Raw genomic sequence first — 16,298 nt, 5'->3', positions numbered from 1 at the left:
TGGTGAAGTTGAAGGTGATTTAACAGGATGAAATTTCTCAAACTGGAAAGTAGAATGCAATGTGCTATCATCAGCAAAACTATGGATAGATTTTCTGTTCAATGGAAGAAGGTTATTAATATACAAGAGGAAAAGAGCGGGGAAAGAACTGAACCTTGGGGGACACCAGTATTAGTGGAGAAATTAGAAGACAGAGGGCCATCTACCGTCACCTTCAGTGAGCAGTCAGAGAGAAAACTAGATAATCAATTACAAAAAACAGTTGGCAAACCATAAGACGAAAGCTTGTTTAGAAGACTTATGCCAAAACATGATTGAAATCCTTTGAGATGTTTCACTGAACTTTTCCATTGAATCTGTCCATAAATGAGTAAAATAAGCCAGAATATCACCAGTGCATCGACACTGACGGAATCCATACTGGCGATCATTGATCACATGGAAAGTTTCTAGATAATTTAAGAGTTGATGGTTAATTGATTTCTCATTATCTTAGAAAGAGTAGAAATAATTGTAATGGGATGATAATTGGATGGGAGGGATTTGTCACCCTTTTTAGGAAATGGCTGGATATGAGCAAATTTCCAAGCAGAAGGAAAAAGACCTTTGGAATAAGAAAGTGAAAATGAAAAGGCAGCAAAGAACAGGAGCAAGTTCAGGAGTGCAGATTTTGAGAACAAGTGGAGAAATATCATCAGGACCATGAGCCTTCTTAGCATCAAGATTGGTCAAAATCCTTCTGACATACTTTTGACTAGCATCAAGATTGGTCAAAATCCTTCTGACATCCTTTTGACGGAAGATCACAGGAGTCACTGAATGGAGTGTGATGGGAATGGTGGGAGGTGTTTTACCAAGGTTATTAATACACGAGTTGGAAGAAAAATGGGATACCAGCAGGTCAGCTTTATCTTTGGTTGAAGTGACAATAGAACCATCTGGGTTAAACAAAGGTGGGAGCAGAAACGGGCAAAAGTTGTAGCTAATAGCTTTGGCAAGAGACCAGAATGCACGGCTACCATTAGGGCAAATAATAAGTTTTCTACTCTTAGCCAAAGTAGAAAACTGTTCAAACTCTAGTTTGGACTGATTAATAACTGCTTTACAATTGTTGTGAGCTTTGGTGTAGGCAGAAAATTAAACTAGCCAATTATGATATGCAATGTTCTTCTCTTGAACAGCCTTAGCACATTTATTGGAAAACCAAGGTTTGCGTAAAGGACGAGATTTTAAAGTGGAGTGTGGGATAAAGGATTCCATTCCTGCAAGAATAATTTCACTGACACGATCTGAGCAAACGTTGGCATCATAAGTTTTGAAACAGTAATCCGACCAAGGAAAAGAAGAAAAGAAATCATGCAGATAATCCCATTTTGCATTTTTATAATGCCAAACAATACGAGGTTGGGAACAGCCATGAGATAAAAGCTCCATTGGAGAAGAGACAATCACCAAGTTGTGATCTGAGGTGCCTAAAGGACCACTCACTTCGACCGTGTACTTAGAAGGGTTGTTTTTGAGAAAAAGATCAAGTGTGTTGGCTGTATAGTTATGATTGTTCGGTATTCTTGTAGGTAAACGAACAATCTGTGCAAGGTCATTAATTTCAAAAGCCTCGGCCTCTCAGCCAGCTGGGTTGGTGTGACTAGAAAATGGAAGCAAGTTGGAGTTGTGAACATTAAAATCACCAAGGAAAGTCGGACTGGAGAAAGTAAAGTTGCAAAGAGAGGAAGTCAAAGAGTTCCAAGTGATTAGTGGAGTTGGGAGAATGGCAGAGACAACAGATGAATCTGACAGAATGAGGTAGAGAGATTTTAAGCCAGAGAAGATCAAAGAGAGGAGATTCCAAATTGGCAAGTCTCTGACAGGGAATATCGGAACGGACATATGCAGAAGTACCACCTTTGAGATGAAAGGAATTATACAGCAAATAATTTGGGCATCTGAGATGAGCATTGGTTGAATCAACCGATAACTGAGATTCTGTAAGAAAAAGTACATGGGGTTTGGCAGACTGTAAGTGTAAATGGACATCACTGAAATTAGAACTGAGACCATGTATATTTGTGAAATGAACTAAGAAGTGTTTGGGAGGTTTAGATCTTTTTGCAGATAAGTTTGCTGTATTAGTTTGATGGTGTATTCAATAGTAAGAAAAAGTGAGGGGACATGCTGTAGTAATGAAATTTTTGGATATGGCATACACATGGTAAGAATATACCCAGATCCTTGAAGTAACATGGCTTCGTCAATGCCTCTCACATGAACACTACTCGATCTCGCTCCAGTCACTATCTGGCATAGCAGAGGTAGGAAGGTTAGCTGATTCGGAAGCCTCCTAGAGAGTTACCAATAGGTTCAGTCTAACTAACTAGCGGCTGGCCTGCAAACATCGTTTTGAGCTGTTCCCTCGAAATGTAAGGAAGTTTGGATCTCGCCATGATGTTCATCATAACCTCAAAAGACATCAATCATACTGCATGACTGAAGAGATGGGGAAGGGTTGACCAGAACTTAGCTCTGGAAATTAAACACGGGTTCCACCACTTCAAGCCTCCAATAAACAAAGTGGTTAACCGGTTGCAAAAATTATTAGTCCAGTTCTTTATCAATCTCTCAGTATAGTGATATAATTAAAACCATCAATAAAATAAAGTCACATAGCAAATACAATTGCCTTTCCAGAAAATTTTGTGTTTAACAGTATGTGAAGCTTCTTTTACATATAAGTCAGATGACTTTCTAAAGAAAACTGTCTAACAGGATTTGTAAACCTTTTTTATAAAATAATTAGTTTTTTTAGAAAGCGAAGGAGACATATTTAGCAAAGGAGATCAGCAAACACAAAAACAACATATACTATATGACTTGGATTTTTATAAAAATTTAATGAAGTATCACTTCAAGGGAAATTAATTATGGTGATAGACTGCAAATGCCTTCACTGAAAAACTGGAAATATTAGAAAGTAATTTAATGAGAAAACAATTTCATGGTATGCAAGAGTTAGCTGAAATCAATGATTCTCACTGAGAATGATCTTAAGAATTATTCAGATCATTTGTGTTCTTTAAAAGGTGAAATTGAAAATAGATATTAACAAAGGAAAGAAACAGAATTAATATATGTCCAAGAGGAGACATTAGAATTAAACTTACTAACATCATACCGAACATTGAACTTTTAGCTAAGAAGCATCAGGCTCAGGGATCCCACTGAATAAAAAGAAGTATAAAGTATTTTCTTTTTTTAAAATTTCATAGGGGGCGATTATGAAAAAAAATTGTTTAAAAAAGCTCTTTAGGGGGCGATAATTAAAAAAAGGTTGAAAAACACTGCACTATATCATCATTCTTTTTTGATCTTACCTGCCCATTTAGATCTCCTGTCAAAACTATTTGTTGATTCTTCTTAACCAAATCCATTTGTTCATAAAGCATATGGTAGAACTTGTCCTTTTTAGCATCAGGCATATCATCTACAGGTGCATATATGCCCAACAAAATCATTTGCTTGCCATGTACTTTGATAATGATTTTGATGCATCTTTCATTAATTTGCTCATAGCTTTTAATGAATCCTTCTAGTCTCTTACCCACTAGAACACTAACACCTGCTTTGGCTTTTTGATTTTTCAAACCCACTCCAGTAATGAGCATATTCTCCAATCTATTCCTTTCTTCTTTGTTTCGGTCATGACAAGGATATCAAGGTGCATCTCTTTTGCTCCTGTAACTATCTCTTGTGTCTTATGTGAGCTTCTGCAAATGTTCCATATACCAATACGAATCATCCTTTTTCCATGCATAAATCGTTTTCCTTTAAGTCCATCTGGCTTCTTTTCAACCAGCGTATTTTTAGCGGTAAAGTGTTTTTCTAATTGCCAATGTGCTGGCCTGACACCTCAACCTGATAACTTAACTTCAATAATACACTCATGACTCCAACTTAAATGATTTGTAAAAAAACAGTTTGTGATAGAAAAAGACAAACATTTCTGAAATCAGCATAAAAAACTGAATTAAAACAGCTATTAGTTTACAAGCATCAAAAACTATGCAGTGGAGTAATCTTTACTTTTTCTCTGAAACAGTTTTCGTGAAATATTTGCTACAGGTATTCTAGTTCATTCATAAAAGTTGAGTAACTGTAGTATATACCATTATTTTCTGCATTTGGGCAGAGGTCAAGGCATACCAGCTTCTTCAATACATTATTTTCTCACAATCAAAAACTAAACTTATATAATTTATACATAAGGTGCATTTGTTGTGAATTGAAAAACACTATTTCTCCAGAAAGACTACGGATTGAAGTTTTTTTCCCAATGGTATAATACTACAAATTAGACCTCTACACAGATCTTGAGAAAATACACAAGGTTTAGCAGAGGCATTTAATCTAAGTCAAAAATTAAAACATTTCATCTTTATTGTTCTTTTCAACCTTGTGTGCAGCAATACTTATGTGTATATCAACTGGAATTTTTTAGTATTAGTATTAGTAATGGCCGCATGGTGCAAGAAAGCCTATGGCTTATGCTGCACCAGCCAAAAAAAAAAAAAAAAAAAAATCCGAACAAAACAATGATAAAAGCAAAAAAATAAAATAAAATAAAATATATAACTAAATAATAATAATTAATAAAAAAAAAAAAAAAAAAAAGGAAATTAAACCTATCATCCTATGCGCTTCCCTTACCCGAAAGTACTATCCAGATGACCTTTGAATTTCCCCAAACTGTCGGCCTCTACCACCCATGAAGGAAACTTATTCCAGTAATTTATAACTCGCTGGCTAAAATAAAACTTTTTTAAAACATGTCACTTCTTTGGAACAAACCTTTACAAAATATTATCTTTTTGTCTGTTGTAAAGTCACTGTTTCTTCTCACTCACTGACTTAAAAAAGAAGATAGTACTTACTTTTTTTCCCCTTTGGCATGATTCAACAAACAAAAAGGATAAAAAATATTTCATCAGACAATTCAATTCTTCACACAAACAACATTTTGGTTTTGTTTTCTTCAAAAATTATATTAAAACAATTGTTTTCATTAAGAATCAGCATCTGTATGATTTGCACAAATATATAAATGCAATCTGTCCCTGTAGAGGAGGAAACAAAACATACACTATGAGCATTTTTTAAAAATGCACACAGTGACCTAATTATGAGTTTATACCTAATTCTAAATTTATATTTTTTTAATGTTATTTTAAATATGCATTCTGGATCTCTGTCAAACCCCAATTTATAATGTTGTGGCTGCAGACAATGCAATTTGAGTTCTCTTAATGTGATCAGCAAAGTGTACCATTATATACATGTAGACAAATATTACAATGGAAATACACTTCAGTGCATTAAGGCAAAGCATTTAATGGCATTCTATACAATTTTGGACATGATATACATGAACTACGAAGAAAAAGTATAGGAAATTTAAACAGCAGTCATTGAACAGAGGAGTTACATCTTATTATCGGGTAAGACAAAATTGGGATAAACTCATTTAATCCCTAAGCAAAGAATTTTAGGTAATTGTTCAAATTACAGTTAGATTAAGACATTCACTTGAGAACAGAAATAACAATAACAGAGAGAGAGACACAAATATTTAGATAGCATTCACGTTCTGATTCATACTGAATTAATAGTATACATATAACTAAGGGTTTCTGGTAGTAAGTCAAATGGTTTAAAAAAGAAAGGAAATCTATGAGGGCTACTCCAAAATTAATACCATCAAATATTTTTTCTTGGATACTGCTCAGGTATGCCAACTAAATCTTAAATTGTATGTTATGCTAATTAAACTCAAACTATATGTTACATACTCCAAATTTTAGATAATTACATTCATTTTTACACATATTCACCACCACATTGCATATACGAGGTGTGGCTATTAAATAATGAAACTGTTGCAATAAAATAAATATAATGAAATATTTTATACCTTACAAGTTACCTCCTTCAAAATAATTGCCTTCAGCTTGCCAAGCACAGAAACATTTCTGGATGGAAGTCACCTTCTTCTTCAGTCACACTTCGGTCTTTTTTTTCCTGAATGTCTTCAATGGACTGAAAATGGGTTCCCTTAAGTATGCTTCAGTTTAGGGAAGAGAAAAAAGTCACAAGGAGCTGACTGGTGAGTAGGGTGCATGTTCACACACGGGAATTTGTGTGAGAACATATACCCTACTCGCCAAATGTAGCCCCCTTGGCTCTCTGTTTGCCAGAAACTGGCAGACAGAGAGTGCATTGTATGCTGGGGCATTGCTTTGATGGAACATCCAACCATCCTTCCACAATTCAGGTCTCTTCCTTTGAATTTTTTCATGCAGCTTTGTCAAAACTACTTTAATGAAGTATATTTGGTGACAGTCTGATTTGGTGGGATGTATTCAGCCACAATAACGCCTTAATATCAAAGAAAACAAAAAGGCATGGTTTTTATTTTTAATTTTGATATTGTTGCTTTTTTTTTGGACTGAGGGATTGTCTTCCGTTGCATTGACTGTCTTTTAGTTTCTGGGTCATACTGGAACAGCCAACTTTCATCAAAAGGAATTACAGTACTCAAAGTCTGGATCTTCAATTTTTTTTTTTTCAAGACATGTTTGCAAACTTGGAGTCTTCTCATTCTTTGACCTTTATTAAAATATTTTGGCACCATATTGGCACACTTTCCTTATACCTAAATTTGTTTAACTGTTTCTTTGTTCATATTGAGTTCTGATGTAACCATTCTAATGCTTAAACGACAATCACCTCTAATCAATGTCCTTATCCAGTCCACGTTTTCACAGTTTTCATGGATACCGGACAGCCTGGTCATTCATCATCTTCCACATCGTTTGTTCCTTCTAAAAATCTTTTATGCTATTTAAACACGCAAGCTCTAGACATAGTATCTTCCCCATAACCTTGATATAACAACTCATAACTTTTAGTTGGTTTTCTTTAGTTTTGATAAAAATTTGAAGCTGATTTGTTGTTCGATTCTTTTGTCTGTCATTTTTCCAATAAACTGCAAACACGCAAGCTAATGAAAACCTGTTTCACTGCAAAGTGAATGAATGTGTTGAAACGTGACTTGACAGGCAACTAGGGAAAGGTTTGAGTTCAACTGCTGTGCCTTTGTTTTACAGGTGGGTGGTGCTTGATGGGTAGTGGCTGCACATGCAGTCTTGTTATTTAATAGCCACACCTTGTATTTTCTCCACTGCTAAACCAGAGCCAGTATCTCTTATTAAAGTTGATGGCCAAAATGATAACATTATCATTAGGCAGGTGAAATTCGGATGGTGCAAGGTTGGGAGCATAACAGGGAGGTGACAGGTCCCATCTGAAGAATTCTTTCTAATGTTAAGTGTAAATGTGTTTACACTTAACATTTACTCCACTGTATTTGATGTGTATATCTAGAACTAATCAATTTTTTTTTTTTTTTTGTTTCAGAATATATATATATATATATTTTTTAACTATGTTAAGTGAATTATTATTACTAAGTAATTCTGTATCCAGTCTGCATCCTGAGTTGGGAACCCCAAATAGCCATATAAAATAAGAACAAATAAGGTTAAAAATAAAAATGCTTCTCAATTTAATTTTCACTACGGGAATGAGATGCAGTCAAGCTTTATTTTTGTTCTTTTTGTTTTTATGCATACCACACCACATGATAACATTGTGAAATGATGTCAGAACTGTGATATATTATTAAGAAGATAATATTCTTCAATTTTAATTATTAATGAATTTTTTTTTTAAATTGCATCCTTAATGAAATTTTAAAAAAATTACCTGCTTTAGGTGAGCATCTATAGTCCAAATTCTTAAACTTTGATCCTTAGACCATGTTACAAGCTGGTAATCTTTGGAGTCTATTAATATTTTTAAAATATATATTAACATTTAATAATTTAAATATTTTTTTAAAAGAATAAGGAATCAAGTATTTCTTACCTAATATTAATCTTACAGACGTCACAAACCTTCATACATCACAAATCTGTTGAAATTACAATTGCCTTTCAGAATAATTGTATATTAATATACAAACTTCACAGATCCAAGACAGTTATTTGTTATTTGGTTTTTTTTTTAGGAGCATTAGCAACTAAGGCCATACTGCTCCGCGATATGCGGTGGTCATTTCCTGACCTTTCCGCATCCTCCATATTTGGTGGTGATGGGCTCGAACCCGGGTCTAATCAAGAAGCGTGTGCTACGCACTGCTGCTCCTTCCCACCTGGCTACGGAGGCGCCTCATCCAAGACAGTGAAGAAGGGGGTTGGATATATTACATTGTTTGAGATAACGTGAATTTCTATATAATAAGTAACAGTTTTAGATTATTAATGATCATTATTAAGAAAGTATAGAATAAAAATAACAAAGAAAAAATAAATATATTATAAAAGTAATGTTTTTGGCACTTTATTATTAAATCTGTTTTGCTGTTGAAACTTTTTTTTTTCCTCAGTTAGCTTTGGGTTTGCACACCCAGAAAAAATACCAGTCTGATATAAAAAAAGGGTCAGCACTGGAAATACACCATTAGCAAAACGATTCAAGGATTTAAGTAGACTGGTACATTTTTGAATCATCCAAAACCAGGTTTCGGTTCAGCACCATTTCAATGTGTCACAAAATTGAAAGACAAGTGACACCCTCATCAATAAGTAAGAATGCTAGTATTAAAGGGGGCTAGGAGTCCTAATAGAGGACACTAGAAAGACTCCTTCCGTGCTTGTAGTAGTCTTTCTATACTACAAGAAACTACAGCATTGCCCTGTACTGTTCTTTCCAATGCTTTATTTGTGCAGAATAAATCTTATAGATCCGACATCATGCCTAATGTCAGTTTATTGTGTCCAATTATATATTAACATAAGGTTATTATGGAGGACAGGTGCAACCAGAACAGATTTATATATTATAAATCTGTTCAAAGAGCAACTGCCTTTCAGAATAATCTTATATTAATATACAATCAAACTGCATAGATCCTAGGTGGTGGGGTGGGATGGAAGTAATCTACTGTACACCGTTCAAATAACACAGAATTTTTGTATAACAGATATCACACTTTTTGGACTATTAGTAGTAGTGGCATGTGATGCAAGAAAGCAAGTATATGAGCTTATGCAGCATCAGCCAAAAAAAAAAAAAAAAAAAATCACGCCATTCCCTCCAAATGCCTGTCCAGTTCCTCCTTAAATTTATTCAACCTATCAACTTCCACAACGATAGATGGAAGTTTGTTCCAGCAATTAACCACTCGCTGGCTAAAGGCAAATTTCCGCACATCTACTCTACATCTGCCTTTTCTTAATTTGAATTTATGCTCCCTTAGGTTCGTAATCTGAACAAGTCGAAGGATCCCATCAGAATTCAGCGTGCTCAACCCATTCAAGGCCTTATACACCTCAATCAGATCACCGCGCAGGTGCCTAGTCTCCAGCCACTGCAATTTGCAGAACTTAAGCCTCTCTTGGTAAGAGGATCCCTTCATTCCCCTCAACAATCTTGTTGCACTTCTCTGTACACGCTCAAGTAAATCTACATCCTTCTTAAAATCAGACCACCTGTACGCAGTACTCAAGGCGTGGCCTGACCATTGCCTTATACAGAGGGATAATCACCTCCTTTTCCCTGCTAGCAAAATTCCTATATATCATTGACAAAACCCCACGACTTGCCCTGGCAGCCTGTCTGCATTGCTCAGAAAACTTCACATGTGCCTGCACAATTACTCCCAGGTCTTTTTCATTTTCTATCACCTTAAGTGTAGTACCACACAGTTGGTACGTTTCTCTGGGGTTACTTCTACTATATGCAGTACTTTGCATTTGTCAAGGTTAAACTTCAGTTGCCACTTCTTAGCCCATCTGCCCAAATTATCTAGATCCTGTTGCAGTAGCACACTGCCATTACTGTCATTAACAACCCTGCCAACCTTTGTATCATCTGCAAACTTCGACATTAAGCCTGATATACCTTCATCAATATCATTGATAAATATACAAAACAACAGTGGACCCAACACCGAACCCTGTGGGACTCCACTAATAACATTAGTCCACGAAGAGCAGCACCCATTGATTACCACCCTCTTGTCTTCTCCCAATTAACCATCCTTTTATCCATTGTAGCAACTTACCCTTAATACCATTCTGCTCCAATTTGTACAATAGTCTTTCATGCGCAACAGTGTCAAAAGCTTTCCTGAAATACAAATATATGATATCAAAATTATTTTTTGCATCCAGTTACTTTGTAACCACATCATAATATCATATCAAATTTGTCAGACAAGACTTTCCCTTAACAAACCCATGCTGTGTCTGAATTATTGCTGCAGTCTTGTCTAAATGATCCTGCAATGCATCTTTAAACAGTGACTCCATTATTTTATCCGGAACAGAAGTTAAACTAACTGGTCTGTAATTGCTCGTGTAACCCTTTGATTCCCCTTTGTGAATTGGGGATACATTTGCACATGTCCGTGGGAACCTCCCCTGAGTCCAAGGATTCTCTCGTAATTATGGCTAAGGGTTTTCTTAGTTGCACTGCCGCCTCCTTTAATATAACTGGATAGATCCCATCCACCCCAGGTGCTTTTCTTATGTTTAACTTCAACAATTTCTCCTCCACTTTGCTCTCATTTATTACAAAATCATTAAGTATCCTGCTACAATTTGATAACCTTCTGCCATTTTCAAACCTTAATAATTCCTCATGTGTGAATGTAGATGCAAAATACTCATTTAGTTTGTTCGCTATTTGAGCAGGATCATCAACAGTTGAACCATCGATGTCAAGTGAACCAATCAGATCCATCCCATTCCTTTTGGAAGGCAAATGAAGTTTAACATTGACAAATGTAAAGTGCTACATATGGGAAACAGTAAACCCAGAGTAACGTATCAACTCTATGGTACTACACTGACAGTGGTAGAGAATAAAAAGGACCTAGGGTAATTGGGCAGGAAGATATGAAGTTTTCTGAGCAGTGCAGACGGGCTGCAAGAGTAGCTCATGGTGCCTTGTCAATGATATACAGGAATTTTTCTAACAGGGATAAGGAGGTGATTATTCCCTTGTATAATGCAATGGTCAGGCCACACCTTAAGCACTGCATACAGGTCTGGAGGACTCATTTCAAGAAGGATGTAGAGCTGCTGGAACGAGTACAGAGAAGGGAAACAAGATTAGTGAATGGAACAAAGGGTTGCTCTTACGAAGAAAGGCTTAAGTTTTGCAAATTACAGTGTCTGAAGACTACGCACTGGCGAGGTGATCTGATAGAGATGTATAAAGCCTTGAATGGTGGTTTGAGCATGCTCAATGCTGATGGGATTCTTCCTCTTGCTCAGAATAATCACCTGAGAGGGCATAAATTGAAATTGAGGAAAGACAGATGTAGGAGAGATGTGCTGAGATTTGCCTTTAGCCAGCGGGTAGTTGGTTGGTGGAACAGACTTCCATCCCTTGTTGTGGAAGTTGATAGACTAAATAAATTTAAGGCTCAGCTGGACAGGTATTTCGAACGAATGGAGGGGTGAAATGGGAGTAGTTTTTTTTTGGCTGATGCTGCATAAGCTTGCTTTCTTGCATCATATGCCTCTACTAATGGTAATGCTTTTAACGAGCACTCTATGAATCGCAGAGAAAAATAACTTGTCACTATCGCTTGGGACTCAGGACCTTTTGATTTAATTTTTTTCAGATTGCTTATATGAAGTATGAATAGATGGCAGTACGATAATTGAGTCAGCACACAAGAAAAAGAAATTCCATAATCAAAAAAAGGTGATGTCTGCACTGGTTGAAACATTTGGACTTCAACAAAAAAAAAAAAAAAAACTCACTGTGCCTGTTGTTAAAAGCTGAATATAAACATAGATTTAGTGTTTTAGATTATTTATATGAAGCATAAATACACAAGCCAATACATTGGGAAAACAAATTTCATAATTGTAAAATCTGACATTCACAGCTCCATGGCATCATCTGACTGAAAAAGTGTGGAAGTGGGGTTTTTTTTTTTTTTTTTTGGCTGATGCTGCTGCATAAGCTTGCTTTCTTGCATCAAATGCCTCTACTAATGCTAATGCTAAAAAACAGCACTGCCTGTACTTAACAATTGAATATAAACATGGATTTAGCCTTTCACACTGTTTATATGAAATGTAAAAAAGCCCATCAGCATTTCCATAATTAGAAATGCTGATGGGCATGCTGAATGCAACATTGGAATGGAAGTAGAATTTTGCAATGTTAAAATGGGTGCAACATTGGACCACAAAGAGATGAAGATTATTAGCCACCTTGTGTACTGACACACAAAAGTGGTCAATAATTATGTCATTAATGAACTACACCATTCAACAATTTTGCTTGTGGGGAAGAACAATGTATGACAAAGTTTTCACCTTTGTTATCAATTATGATTTCAGTATGCACACATTTTTATTTACCCTTTAAACTAAGAAATAGAAATAGTGCAAGCAATTGAAATAAACATGAGACATACTAATAAACTACAACGCTTACTTCATATGAGGAATAATAACACAGCAGTAGAGATTTGGCGTAGGGGGAATAATACAAGACAAGACTTAGGGAGAGTGGGTCTACAATATGATTACCAAGAGGCTAACACGACGGAATCTAGTGTAACACATACAGAAGAGAATATTATCAACCGTTGTGTGGTCAATTTATCTTCCTATGAATTGTCCATTCCACAAATTAATCTTTTAAGTAAAGGACTCAATTATAATTTGCCTCCCAGACATCTTCCAAAAAAGCAAACAGTTACTGAATTCGAATTTGGCTTAAGGAACTCTAAAAATAGGGAAGGGTTGATACAGCAGATTAATGGAATTATCAATCAGAACAGGGACCCGTATATACCTAGGTTATCAAAAGAAGAAAGCACTGGTCTCCAAAAATTACAACGGAACAACAATATTATTGTACAGAAAGCCGACAAGGGTGATACAGTTGTAGTCTTAAATAAAACAGATTATATAGGCAAACTTAGTAATATTATATCTGATAGTTCTACATACCAGGTTGTAGAGAAAGTGGTATTTGACAACTTAATTAAACAATCTAATAGCAAGTTAACTGAGTACGGAAAAAAAAGACTATATTTTGATGGCCACTTTAAAATCCCTTAAGGCTAGAACTAATGTGGTACCAACTCATTTCGGACAAGTCAAACTTCATAAAATAGGATACCCTATTAGACCTATTGTTTCTTACTGAAACACAGCTTTTGCATTGCTCGCGGCGCATCTTTACAACATTATTAAACCTTTGTGTTTAACATTAAAGCTTAGTCTAAAGAATTCAGAGATGTTATTCAACCAATTAAAAGAAAAAACGCTAAATGGAGATCAACGAATTATTCTCTTTAGATGTTGTTTCCTTGTACACCAATGTACATGTAGAATATGCCCTTGACGTAATATGGGACCTTATCAATGATCAGACAATCTGTTTAAACATGTCAAATTTATCCAGAAATTAAATATTTTATTTGATTAAATTTCTTGTACAAACCAATTATATTAATTTCCAAGATAAAATTTACAAGCAGATATTCGGGTTACCAATGGGACTTAGCTTGAGTGGATTAGTGGATGAAATTTATCTAAATAAGATCGATCAGGTATACTTAACACCACATCTCCCTAATATAACGTTCTATGGCAGATATCTTAATGATATCTTAATAATTACTAATAACTATATAGTACAGAAATCCCACATCACAAATCCATAAATTTTCTAAATTTTACTTTAACCAGAGTTAATGGAAACATATTTTTTAAAATTTATAGGAAGTCAACAAATACTGGAAAATTTTTGCACTGTTCGAGCTACCACCCTTTTACATATAAAAGGAGCATTGTTTTTAACCAGTTTCATCATGCATATAGATACAGCTCTACTCAAGAATCCTTATTTGATGAGCTCACAGAACTGACAAAAAGATTTTTAAATAGGAGTTATTCATTAGGTACCATTATGCAGATTAGTCAACAGGCGAAATACAAATTAGAGACAGGTACGACAAATGACAGGGCAATCACAAACATTTTATTAAAGTTCCGTATATACAACATTGGTATAGACAATTTATTAACATATTTAAGAACACTGAATTTAAGATTGTTCCACAACCCATGAGTAAGTGTCATGCTACCTTGAAATACAGGGCATATGTAGTTCCTACCATGGAAGCTCATAATATTATTTACAATATTTCTTGTGGTGGATGCAATTCTCCTTATACTGGCTCGACCCAAAATTTACTTTCGGTAAGGATACAGCAGCATTTGGCATCAGTTAGAGCAGGTAGGATGGGTGCATCTGAGCTTCGTTTCATGCAATCACTGATGGACATGTTTCTTTTTAATGAATCCAAGGTTCTTAATAAACAACGTGAATATTTTAAATTATTAATTGCCGAAACATTAGAAATGTTTGGTTGGTTTTTAGGAGCATTAGCAACTAAGGCCATATTGCTCCGGGACATGCGGTGGTCATTCCTTGACCTTTCCGCATCCTCCGTATTTGGTGGTGACGGGCTTGAACCCCGGTCTAATCAAGAAACGTGTGCTGCGCACTGCTGCTCCTTCCCACCTGGCTACGGAAGTGCCTCCCCACATTAGAAATGAGATTAAATGTTAATTCTATTAATATATGCAGACCTTATAATATTTCTGGCTCATGGACTCTAACGCACACGCATGAATAGCAATTCACACATTGGTATTCTCATGTCAGGTGTCGTTAATTTGATATAAAACAGGGGGAATATCATTCGTGAATAACTTTTGTACTTCTTGTGAACATGGTAACAAACCGAATAAGGTGGTCTCTTAAAAGAAGTTAATAACAATTTTAAAGTTTAACTTATGTGTGAATTAATTTATCAGTGTCGTCGTTTTTAGAATTTGTGACAATTGTTTTTCAATTCTCATGATAGCTTGTGGTGTTGGTTGGTGGCCGCTGTCTTTCCGTGATTCCGATTCCCTTGACATGATATGAGATTTGAATACATGCTTATTTTAATTAATAGTTATTTTAACGTGATTCATTTATGACAATGCACGGGGGGGGTAAGTTCATATTATAATCATTCGCGATTGAGTGTTGAGAGATTAACAGTCCTACTCAAAGGTATGAGGTTTTCACCTATAATTTAAGATTATTAATATGAAATGTACAGAATTTACTCACTTTAGTTTTCTATGATTTGTTTTATCAAATATATTCAAAATTTTACTTCTGTAATACAAAACTTTTTGCAGCAAATCACAATTAAACTGTACTAATTTTGGCCTTGTAGAATTTCTCCCCCCTTGTACTGTTCTCATTTATTATTATTCAACTTTCATTTGCATTTCATACAATAATGTAACATTAACTACTGTCTGCCAATGCAACATACCGTCTGCAGTGGTGAAAGGCCTTTACCCTTCAAAGCAACAGTTGGAGAAGTGCAAGGTGTTTGGATTAATAGCAAGGTAAAATACTGCATCATGTTTTTAAACTATGTGCTTTAAGGTGAGTCCTTGTCTTTGTAGGATAAAACCCGGGGAAACTACATCTTTGCCTAAGGTTGGATAATATAGCCATATCTGAAAAGGCACCAATACTTAGATTTTATATTCTTTACAACAACAGTATTTAAGTCCAAATCTTTCAAAATAAGTGACAAGTGACAAACTCCATGACCAAATGGAAGCCTATGAGAAAGAAAAGTAGCTATTTTTGGACATTAGTCCATTGAGAAAATGTAACTGTATTACTAATTCTAAATCTTTGTATTGATACTATATAATGACAATATATAGTGTCAATACAAAACATGAAAAAATTAAAACAAAAGATCTTTTGCTTCTTGGATGTAAAAATGTGAAAAATAAATTCTTATAATCAGATAAGTTGGTATTTTTACTAGCAGTAAACAAATAAAAGAAAGAAAAATTCTGTGAACAAAGTAATTCTACACATACAAACCTTCACGTTGCTTTCGCCAACCAAATTCCATTACAACATCTGAATGGCCTACAAAAGTATGAATTGGGCTATCAAGGTTTGTAATATTCCAAAGAACCAAGCTATTTTCACCTCTTCTTAACTGGGGTACAATGACAGTTACTAAACCATCCCCAAATGGCTATATAAGAGGCAATTAACAATGCAAAATTAGAGGGAAAAAATCCATTAAAGTATTTTATTAATAGAACATGTAAAAT

The 16,298-nt window shown here is 35.1% G+C and overlaps 1 protein-coding gene across 4 annotated transcripts in view; it reads right to left on the bottom strand.

The window, feature by feature from the left end:
• The window catches only part of Wdr59 (WD repeat domain 59), a 350,259-nt gene that overhangs the window by 230,872 nt on the left and 103,089 nt on the right, over positions 1 to 16,298 (bottom strand). For all 4 annotated transcript variants that reach the window (XM_090376889.1, XM_090376890.1, XM_090376891.1 and 1 more), the window contains exons 10-11: positions 16,060 to 16,219; positions 7,816 to 7,895 (exon numbers count right to left, since the gene is read on the bottom strand). In XM_090376889.1, coding sequence (XP_090233015.1) covers positions 7,816 to 7,895; positions 16,060 to 16,219 — 240 coding nt within the window. The remainder of the gene's footprint in view (positions 1 to 7,815; positions 7,896 to 16,059; positions 16,220 to 16,298) is intronic.

The sequence above is a fragment of the Mastigoproctus giganteus genome, chromosome 7, assembly GCF_048544385.1.
Source record: "Mastigoproctus giganteus isolate SK-2022 chromosome 7, ASM4854438v1, whole genome shotgun sequence".
NCBI classification, from domain to species: Eukaryota; Metazoa; Arthropoda; class Arachnida; order Uropygi; family Thelyphonidae; genus Mastigoproctus; species Mastigoproctus giganteus.
The sequence above is the reverse complement of the archived record's forward strand: the minus strand, read 5'-3'. Positions and strand labels throughout refer to the sequence as shown.